General features: G+C 43.7%; 1 protein-coding gene across 3 annotated transcripts in view; it reads left to right on the top strand.

Annotated features, from left to right (window-relative positions):
* The window catches only part of Arhgap44 (Rho GTPase activating protein 44), a 170,702-nt gene that overhangs the window by 113,948 nt on the left and 45,518 nt on the right, over nt 1-11,236 (top strand). For all 3 annotated transcript variants that reach the window (XM_031354908.1, XM_031354907.1, XM_031354909.1), the window contains exon 7: nt 4,116-4,233. In XM_031354908.1, coding sequence (XP_031210768.1) covers nt 4,116-4,233 — 118 coding nt within the window. The remainder of the gene's footprint in view (nt 1-4,115; nt 4,234-11,236) is intronic.

Raw genomic sequence — 11,236 nt, 5'->3', positions numbered from 1 at the left:
CCCCCCCCCCGCCATTGTGAACTCTCCCTCAGGAACTATAAGCCAAAACAGACGCTTTCTTCCCCAAGCCACTTCTGATGATATTTTATCAAGCAGCCAAAGTAATTAACACAAAGGGGCGGTGACACAATCCAGACTCCCCGGACACCTCCAGGCCACGCACTCAGGATGCAGAAGGAGTTCGGGGTTGCCGTTAATTGCCATGCCTCCATACTGCAGAAAATGCCATCCCATGACTCAAGTGTTCATTAAGGGTCAGGCGAGAGTCATGGACATTGATTGGAGCAGTACTGACTGCTCTGTGCTATGATGAGTAAGACACCATGTCCTTCCCTGGGGTTGGGGGCTTTATTTCCTTCTTTAAAAACCTGGGTACTATCTGAGTGGTGGTGGCGCAAGCCTTTAATCCCAGCACTTGGGAGGCAGAGGCAGGCGGATTTCTGAGTTCGAGGCCAGCCTGGTCTACAGAGTGAGTTCCAAGACAGCCAGGACTACACAGAGAAACCCTGTCTCGAGAAAAAAAAAAAAAAAAAAAAACGGGTACTCACTCCGAGGTCTTCTTTGCTTCTCCAGGGAGAACACAGACTTCCTGTGTACAGCTGAATGTTAGTGTGGAAGTGTGTCGCTGCCTTCTCACATATTTTTGTTTACCCTTTTTATGAGAAAGAGAGTAACCACCAAGTCATGGCCGAGGCTGGTCTTGTTTAGTGAATTTTAAGCAATGGGTACATTCTGAGAGCCAGAGGAAGTGTCAGTGGGGCCTCTCACCCATGCTCAGCACAGTTTCATCCCTCAGCTCATTTTATATATTTGAATCTGTTATGGAAATTTGTAGCGCTCTTACCAGTGTCTGTGCTTACAGATTTCAGCTTGGACCCTGCATTAGTCATGTTTTTCATGCACTGTCAGAGGACACTTGACCGAAAGCTCTTAAATGGGAGGTTACCTTAGCTCACAGCTCCGGGAATGCAGTTCATCTTGGTGGGAAGGTGCGGTGGCTGGGGCAGTTGGCAGCTGAGGGAATAGGAGTTTGAGGGGTTGGGCACATCACATACTAGTCCGGGAGCAAAGCTTGGCTAGAGAGAAGGCCAGGCTATAAATTTCTAGCCCAGCCTTCACAGTCGCAGTTATGCCAGCTTGGTCCCATGGTCAGAGGGTTCCACAACCTCCTAAAACAGCGACACCAGCTGGTGACCAACAGTAAAAGCACATGAGCCTATAGAGGATATTTTACCTTCAACCCACAGCAAACAAACCCTTTGGCACCTTTGTATTTTCGACAAAAACAAAGCAAGATGAAGCATAACCACAAAACCATCCTCCTCTTATAAATGCAATTTATCTCCTTTATTGCATTGGTAGCTTTCTGTATGTTTCCTACTTTGTGCCGTGAGTTAGGGGATGGAAGGTCACATGGCAGATATTGTAGGTAGCTCAGGCCCTTCATGATCTTGGCTGGCTTTTCTTCTTGACTTTGCTTTAGTAACTGATGAGAGGATAGACCCAAACCCCTGTGTTACTGACACTCCAGTCAATTCAGTGACAGTCCTTAGGGTGAAAGGGACATCCTCAGTAAAGGTTCTTGCTCTTGTCCCTTGATGCTGAGTGGCTGCATGCAGCCTGAGCTTATCTGCCTTTGTAGGACTTCGCTGAAAGCCATATCAAGCAGCCAGCCAGCCACTGCACCCTGCCATTTCCCTTCAAGCTGCACACTTAGTCATCAAGGAACAGCTGTCAGGATACAGCCATGAAGTTCACACTGAACAGAGTGATACTGAATAGCAGGAATCGCAAGCTACATTCCTGAGGTGGCTGGTTCTCGGCATCCCCCTCACCCCACCCCTACACTCTTTCTCCATTCAGCCACATTTGTTAGATCCTAACGCTGGTGATGAGCTGCTGCTGGCCATCAAGACATTCTTCCCTCCTATCTGCTGCCTGTGAGCTGTGCTATATACCCCAGTGCTTCCGCATGGAGCCCCTTCAAGTCATTTCTATCTATCCTCACTCAGCACATCTTGGTCAATCCTTCCATGACTAAGTCTTTGAATTTTAGTACGACTCTAGTGAATCTGTCAGATCCATCTTATTTATTCAACGTTTAATGAGGGTTGAATCGAACACATGGCATTTGTCAGTGTTACAGTAATTTTGTCCTGTCTGCTACAAGTCAATGAAATAGATCTAAATATACTGACAGAAAACTGATGTGAGCATTGAGATCTGAACTTCAGCCCTCTGATAGATTAGCAAGCCCTCTTAACTGCTGAGACATCTCTCAAGGTTCCCCTCCACCCTCACCTCCCCTTCCCCATTCCCGCACGCACACACACATTTTAAAGCATCTGTTAGCTGGTTCTTCTTATGTAGCCTGGTCAGATGGTGACTCTACCTTGATCCCATAATCAACATGGAGGTTTTTACTGTCTCATGTAACTTACAGCTACGAAGTCCCATGTTTTGTATGACCCAAGTCCCTCAGTACTTTAATGCCTTTATTTACATAGCTGACTCCAGATGGCTGTAGTCAATCCACAAAGGGGTCTTTTATGTAGAGCACATCTCTAGCGGAAGAGTTGGTTCGAGATTCCTGCCAGCTTCTCTTACTGTTTCAGCTTAAAGAAATCGCTTTTCAAATTTCTCTAAATGATTATCTTGGAGTCACCAAATGATTATCTTGGAATCACCGTGTTTCTCAGGGCTTGTGTCTTCCCTTGGACACAAGATATTATTACAGGTAGCCTGTAACCAGCCCAGGGTCTGAGAGCCTTTCTACAGTGGTTTCCTATGTTGCATTCTGAAAGGTTGAAGTACCTTCACTTTGTGACTTTCTGCTATTAATGCCCCCTTCAATCCTATACCCCCACATTCTTATGTTTGTCCTAGAGATAAGAAGAGAAAGAACAACCCAGCAGAACTACCAGTTCTGTCGTCAGCTAGCTGCACATTAGCTTTTTGACTTAATTCTGTGGCAGGGGAGGATGTTCTCCTGGTGTTTGGACCCCTCAACTGCCAGTCTGCACATGATCAAGGGGTTGGGGGAAGGTCTATACTTATATTGTATTTAAAAGAAAACCTCTCATCTTGGTCACATTTCATCAGTGCACTTCCCAAGATGATTTCTCAATTCTCTTGTCAGTTAAGACACCTGGCAACCCATGACCACATTCGTTCGTGAGCTCCACCAGTCCATCTGAGACAAGACATCTTCCCGTCCATTTTCCCAACCCTTCATCTTCCTGATTTCCCAGACTGAAGTCAGTCTTAGCTGCCATTTGTCATCCTGACTTCCCCACTGTGCTTCTCACAGGCTAGAAATAGCTCTGTCTGTCCTGGTGAAGATGAAAGATCCAACGGGCAGTTACGCTAATGGACTGTCCTGTCCTTTCTCCTGCCTGCTGGTCTCTGTGAGCGGCTGAGATCTCAGCCTCACCACAAGAGTAACCCTGCTGAGCCCTTTCTTCTTGCATGACCATTCTGTTCTTTCTCTCTTCCCCTGATGTTGATGACTTCAGCAGCTAGACACAAGTGTTAACATTTATGTTCTCCTTCTATGTTTCCTAGTGTTTTCCTCAAGAGGCCAGGGTTCTCCCTGGAAAGATGAGGTTTTATAGAATTACTGTGTGGCTACTAAATGTCGACCTGATGCTATTGCAGATTTCCCAGTGCAGAGTTTTACCTTTGGATTGGCTTTTAGGCCTGTCAGTGTTTCCTTTAATCCTCTCAGTCTTTCTTCCTTTTCATCTCACATCCATTATTGGTTTCAGCCACTGTCATTTGTCAGTGAAAAGAGGACAGCAATGGTGACTGTCATTTGGCTTTGGTGGGTAGAAGGTCTTAGAGGACATGGTGGCAAACTGTAGGATGCTGGTCCTAGGGGGTAGGGTCACCTGACTATCAGCTTCACTTATTTCCCCTGTGGAAAGGTGTGCCTCTCTCCTAGTGTGGCATTGGTATTTCCTGGTCAATCCTCCTGGCTTACAACTTGAGGCCAGGCATGCAGCACTTGGCCATATCCCCAAGGCTCCACCTGGGCTCTACCTGGACTCCACCTGGGCTCCACCTGGGTTCCACCTGTCTCACGTGTATCCTTTTTCTCTCTTGTTTTCCATCAGGTGGCAGCAGACTTCCAAGTCTTCAGGGCTTTCCAGCAGCCTTCAGCCTGCGGGTGCCAAAGCCGATGCCCTCAGGGAAGAGATGGAGGAGGCTGCTAACAGAGTGGAGATTTGCCGGGTACCTGTTCTCCTTACTCTTCTCTCCTGGGATAGGCTGAGGAGTCCTTAGGGATTGCCTGTGTTGGTCAGTGGAGTTTCCTTAAAACTCAGCTGGTGATGCTGCAGTCAATCGAAGTATCCCCTTTGCCTACTCCTATCTCCAGAGAGTACATGATGAGCTCAGACTCAGGGCTGTGAGGGTGAACAGAACTGAGAGGCACAGACTGTCACTGGAGATCTATAAGCAAGGAAGGCACGACCTTCATTTTCGTGGGGAGCTTTAGGGCAACTAAGTTCCAAAGAGTACATTGTAGGAGCTGGGTCAAGTGAGAATTTAGACTGAGCCTCAAGTCCTGCGATATTAAAATGTTTCTTCTCTTGTTTGCTTTTTAATACTACCTGAGTCACTGTAGCTACCATATCACCCACTGGGAGACACTTCACATGTTAGCTGTGGAGATCAACAAAGAAAACAGATTTCCTTTTTAAGAGAGAGAGGAGCTAATTCTAAGAATTGGGATCCTGTACTTGAGGGATTATGTCTTTCATTGCACACATTACTGTTCCCATCTACTATACCCGCCCATACACACACACACACACACACACACACACACACACACACACACACACTGTAGGACATAATGAGTCATAGACCATTCATAGCACTGCTGCACATATTTATGTCTCTTTATATGTTTTTGTGTTAGGTTGGATCCCTATGGTATTTAAACCTGTGAAAATTATACTTAGACCCAAATATTAGAAAGCTCACTTCTACAAATACATTGTATTCTTATTGTGTGTTAGCTCTGTACGTGTGTGTGTGTGTGTGTGTGTGTGTGTGTGTGTGTATGTGTATGTGTATGTGTATTGAATGTGGGGCTTTGTCATACTAGGCGAGCATTCTGCCACAGAGCTATATCCTCAGCCTTACCAGGCAGTTTTAAAGAAAGTGGTGGTATACACCTTTAATCCCAGCACTTGGAAGGCAAAGGCAGGTGGATTTCTGAGTTCGAGGCCAGCCTGGTCTACGGAGTGAGTTCCAGGACAGCCAGGGCTACACAGAGAAACCCTATCTTGAAAAACCAAAAAACAAAAACAAAAGGAAAGAAAGAAAGAAAGAAAGAAAGAAAGAAAGAAAGAAAGAAAGGAAGGAAGGAAGGAAGGAAGGAAGGAAGGAAGGAAGGAAGGAAGGAAGAAAGGAAGGAAGGAAGAAAGGAAATGACTCTTCGTTGCAGATGGCTGTGGCTCTTGTGTCTGGTCCATTGACTTTTTCAGCTACACTATGCGGTTAGCATTGACCTTGCATCCACACGACATTCAGTATTTCTCTGGGATTTGAAACATTGAAGGATATTTTTTTTTAAAAAATCCTCAGTCTCCCAGGCTGCCATCCTATGAAAACCAAGCAGAGAAATTCAAATGCTTCAGATCCCAGATTCATTGTGATTGAGGCAAACTGGCCATTTGTGCTTCTGGGTCAATGGCAAATCCAAGCTAGTGTGCTATTTCTGAAGTGTAATTCTCTCTCCTGCTGATCTGGACATGATGTATACTTTTTCTGTTGTATATCCTGTTATTCAGTTTAAAAGCCCTTTTTTTTAAAGGGCAGGAGGGTTATTTAACAAACTTTATTTATTACTTTTACCAAATGCGATAAAGATAGGTTAAAAAAATTAGAAAATCTTTCCTACAAGTCAGGTCATATACATAATTAGTCTAATTTGAATGTATTATTTGTTATATGTTATTTTAAAATTCATAATATAAGTTATTTTTTCTGGTATTTTTTGTCTATAGTTATAACCATTTCCTCCTTCCCTTTCCCCCTCCAATCCTTCCCATGTACTCTTCCCTCTTAGCTTTCAAATTCATGGCCACTTTTTTTTAATGTCTATTTTTTATTAAATTCAACACAATATATATTCTTATACAAATCATAGAAATGGTGGACATGTTATTAAATAAATATAAATAGATAAAGTATTTTTGTTTGTTTGTTTTGTTTTTAGTAGAGCTTTAAAATCTTGGCTGTTACTGTGGTACAAGATAAGAACAATTTTTAGACATTGGATTTCATTATCAATGACCCTCACATCACCAAAGGATTTTACCTTCATAGTAGCTAAGCTGAGAGTTGACACTTCTGCTGCGCCAAGGAATGAATTGTAGGCACGATTTTTGGATACAGACTTCCTGCTATGGTCAAAGCTATTTGACTTGAGTGATTGTCATCATTCTTAGCCCACAGAGAACAGGTTACATTCATTTAAGAAATGGGGTAGGTATTAAGATGGTCTATCCATGAAGTCATTCACCAACTGTTCAGTGAACAATGGTTCTGCTTGGAGGATAGCACAGACATTAGGTAAGGGTAAGATTCATTCATGGCCACTTTTAAATTGATTGTTGTTACATGCAAATATTTATCTATCATCTGTCTGTCTGTCTGTCTGTCTGTCTGTCTGTCTATCTATCTATTCTCCAGTACATAAATACACCCTGCTTAGTCTGTGTAGTGTTACTTGGATGTATGTTTTCAGGGCTGACTGTTTGGTATTGGATAACTAATCGGGATGCACTTCCCTGAGGAATACCGTTCCTCCCAGTCTCAGCATTGCCTAGTTGCCTGCAGTTCTTTGTGTAGGGTTGAGGCCTTGTGGGAATTCCTCATCCACTCTGGCATGTCTATTGGTGCCACCCTTGTTCAGCTCACATTTGGGTGGTCATGCCAATGAGACTTTATGGGTGCAGCTTCTGATGTTATCAGGAGACACAGTCTCACAGCAAACTCCCTGATCCTGATGGGTAAAAGGAGAGGTAGGGGACAGGGAGGTAGCTCAGTTAGTAAAGCACCTACTGTACATAAGGACCAGAATTTCAATTTCCAGAATCCATACGGAAGGTTATGCCTAGCAGTGGATGCTTATAGCCCAGTGTTTGGAATAGAGCACAGAGACAGATCCCTGAAGCTGGCCAGCCAGCCAGCCTACCCAGACCATGTGTATTTGCATGCCATGTGCTGTGTGTATGATGCATATGTATGCACATAGATATGGAGAGCTGCACTTATGGACATGACTGCTGCCTCGTTTTCTTTAGAGATGGTGTTTCTTACATGGTGGATTAGGATGCAAGGCAAGGCTGCAAAATGAAGGAACAGCTCCAGCGTGGAGTTGTTCTGAGTCAAGACCAGAATCTACCTGGCAGGAAACTAAGTCTGTGACTCAAAAAGGTACCTAGGGACTTTCTACAGCCATGTGCAAATAGTGGGATCTTCTGAAAAGCAAGTCAGGGATGCTTAGAAAGATAAAACTGGCCCACATTAAAGATTTCTCTCTCTTAAATCTTTTGAAAAATAAAAAAGTTTGCCTTTTTTTATTAAAGTAGTAAACCCATGTTAATTCTGTTTTGAGAGGGCCTTTAACATCACAGCAGGAAGTATAGTGTAAAGAGAGTTCCCATGCCCCTGTTTATAACAGTGGTGGGGCTCGCTCACTCGGCCTGCACCAGTTCACACTGAGGCTCACTTCTGGATTGTACTTTGAGTGGAGGTGGACAAACATGTGACGTGTGTCTGATATTAGAGTAGCATGAGGATCACCCGAGTCCTGGTGGCTCCTCATCTTCCCGCCATCTCTGTCAGTTTGCAGATTTCAGAACTCACATAGCCGCCATCAGGGAGCAGACAGCCCCTTCACATCGCCAGCTTCCCCTTCACACTGGGCATTTGGGTTCCCTTCGAGCTGCCTCGTGGCTTAAACGCTTATGTTTAAAATTGTGAGCAGTATGCATTTTCCTGACGTGACACAGATCATTTGTCCATTCAGCTCCCAAGAGGCATCTTAGTTGCTGCCGAGTGTCGGCAGCTACAAACACAGATGCTGTTCTTGCGGAACATGTTTTCATTTCCTTCTTGGGTTCCAGACAGCAGCAAGGAGCGTTCCTGTTGCTCCTCATCCATCTCATCATCCAGTGTTGTCAGTAGCTGAGATTTTTTTGGCCCTTCCAAAAGGGATGTGTCCAAACATTGTTCATAACTTTTCTTCTAATTTAAAAGTCCTTAATAATGGTGTTAGAATTGTTTCCAATGCTTCTTTGCTCTGGGTCCATTGTCTTGAGGATGAGTCTATTCAAATCTTTTGCCCATTTTAAATTCTTAAATAAAAACAACTAAGCAAGATACTTAAAAGGAAAAACATCTGTTTTTAAATAATTTTCTATAGGTAATGATAATTTCTCCTGCATGTAATAGCTGTATACAAATAGTTGTAAAGTTACCCTTGCTTTTATAATGATAAATGGGAAATATTAGAATCTTGAGATTGACCACAGACTTTTATGTTGCTCTTTTGTTGAAGTGGTTTGGGTAAAATAACGTTGGGGAATAGACTGTGAGAGCCAAAGAAAGCACGTGTTTTCATAGAACTGGTATTTCCCCATCTGCCTTCATTTGCTATTAATCAAAACATACTGTCGGCCATTTGGTTTTTTGGAAGGCAGACATGATTCTCCACACTCAGGGCTCCCTTCGTGTACAGTAAGGAACAAAGGGAGAAGACTCTCCTCTGAGGAGGCCAGAGTGTGCTGGGACACTCAGAGCTTTGGAATTGAGAACGTGTCCCTGCTCTGTGGGAAACAGGCTCTGCGCTCAGGTAGCAGGCCGCTTCTGGTAGACACTCCAGCTCCTGTTAGAGAAACAGTGGCATCTCCACCCTCTGTTTCCACATTATGTGGGTGTCTGGTCCATCGATTGGCTGCCTGACAAACTGGAATCTGGCCTGCTTCACTGGTAAGTCCTGTGTTGCCTAGAGGATTTTGTAGTTGTGTAACACTTGCATCTTCCCAGCTTCACAAAAGAGTCGTGAAGCCTCCATTCAGCACAGAACGGGCACAAAAGACTCCAGTGTTTGATTGAGTCTCTAGTTATCATTGTGTTCTTCAGTCCATCGAGTGCTTGAGCCAGTGTTCTGCCTGATACCAGTTTCTCATTGAATCTGAAGGAAGACATCATAAGGCGTCTATTCTGTTTCATTTGCCAAGTATGTGTGATGGCCCAGACATAGTCTCTCTTGATCTAGACTGTATGTGCATTAGTGAATGGTGTGCATTTGCTGAGGTTGAGGGTGTAGGCCGCTGGTGCCATTGGTGATGCTGTTGAGCTTACCTTTGTCTAGACTGACTTCTGGCCTGCTGTTAGCGTTTCTACTGTGATGCTGTTTCCCTTTGGAGCTCTATAAAGTTATTGATGAACATAACTTGATGTTCTGTTCCTACACTGAAGATTATTATGTCTTCTGGAGGACTGACTCCTCTCTAATGGGGCTCCTTCCAACCCCTTCTGCCCCAATAACTTTCCTTACTCTAATGTCTGCTTTATCTGAAATAGCAATGTAGAAACCTCCCTTTCTTTTGATTAGTCTTGGCAAAGTGTGTATTTTTACATCCTTTTTCTTCTTTTGGGGAGGATAGTTAAGACAATATTTCATCCTATATTCCATAGTAGCCTCAGAGTCTTCATCCCCTTCCTCAGCCTCCAGAGTGTCAGGATGACAAGCCAGTGTCTCCATGCCTGGCTCTTCACTTTGCATTTAATCTATATGTGCATTTTTATTTAAAGTGGGTTTCTTCTGGGTTTAAGACCTGGTAGGCTTGGTGGTTAAGAGTCTGTATCACTCTTGACCCAGGTTTGGCTCTTAGCACCATATTGGCAGCTCACAGCTGTCAGTAAATCCAGGTCCACAGGATCCGATGCCCTCTTCTAGCCTCCTGAGGTACCATACATACACATGCATGCCTGACTACCAAAACGCTCATACACCTAATATAAAAATAAATAAATCTATACAAAAATTAAAGCCATAGCCAACATAGAGTTGACTGGGCTTTCCTTTACGATGCTGTTCTTTGTCTTTCAGTTGATAGATTTAGAGCTATTCAGAGTGATTATCGATGGCACAGGTTGATATCTAGCATGTGTTTCTGAGTCATATATGTTGCTCTTGCTCCTGTGCTTCTCTTCCATAATTCTTTCATTTGTAATTTGAATTGAACATCTTATCTGATTTCGAGTCTCTCCTTTAAAATAACAGTAGCTTCCCACTTTTACTTTTTGGTGGCTTTTCTAGAACTTAATAATTTACAAGCTAGTTCAGGTCTACTCTCAAATAACATAATGCTCTTTCATAACTAGCAAAAATGCCCTCTTATTTGCTTATCTATTTCTTCCTTGTGTGTAAGTTCTCATGTGCAGGCACACTATGACACTTGGAGGCCAGAGAACAAATCTGGAGAATAGGGTCTCTCCTTCTACCATGTGGGTTCCAGGGATGAAACACAGATCTTCATGTTTGGCTCTCTGTATCCATAGTAACTTATAACCAAGTACTCCCAGTTGTGAACATATTGTTGCTAATATTACCTTTTGGGAACTGTCACCCCTGAGACCACTTAATAACAAAAAAAGCTTTCATTTCACTTTTACTACCAGTTAATTTTCTCATTGCTATGAAAAAAATGCAGGACAGAGACAGCTATAGGAAGGAGAATTTACCTTGGCTAATAGTTGGAAAGTGTATTAATTTGGTTTTCCATTGCATTTCCATTGCTGTGAAGAGACACCATGACCAAGGCAACTCTTACAGAGGACATTTAATTATGGCTGGTTTATAGGTTCAGAAGTTCAGGCCATTATAACCAAGGCAGGAAACATGGCAGTGTCCAGGCAGGCATGGTGCTGGAGGATCTGAGAGTTCTGCATCTTGTTTAGAAGGCAAACAGGAAAAGACTGGCTCTCAAGCAGCTAGGAGGAGGGTCTCAAAGCCCACCCCACAGTGACACACTTCCTCCAACAAGGCCACACCTCCTAATAGTGACACTCCCTGAGCCAAGCGTATACAAACCAGCACAGAGGGTACAGTGGTTCATGGTCGGTGAGGCATGATGGCAGAGGCATGATGGCAGAGGCATGATGGCAGGGCATGAGGCGCTTGCTCACATCGTAGTTAGGAAGTAGAGAG

Source organism: Mastomys coucha, unplaced genomic scaffold (assembly GCF_008632895.1).
Source record: "Mastomys coucha isolate ucsf_1 unplaced genomic scaffold, UCSF_Mcou_1 pScaffold5, whole genome shotgun sequence".
Taxonomy (NCBI): Eukaryota; Metazoa; Chordata; class Mammalia; order Rodentia; family Muridae; genus Mastomys; species Mastomys coucha.
This window is presented reverse-complemented; position numbering and strand designations above follow the sequence as displayed.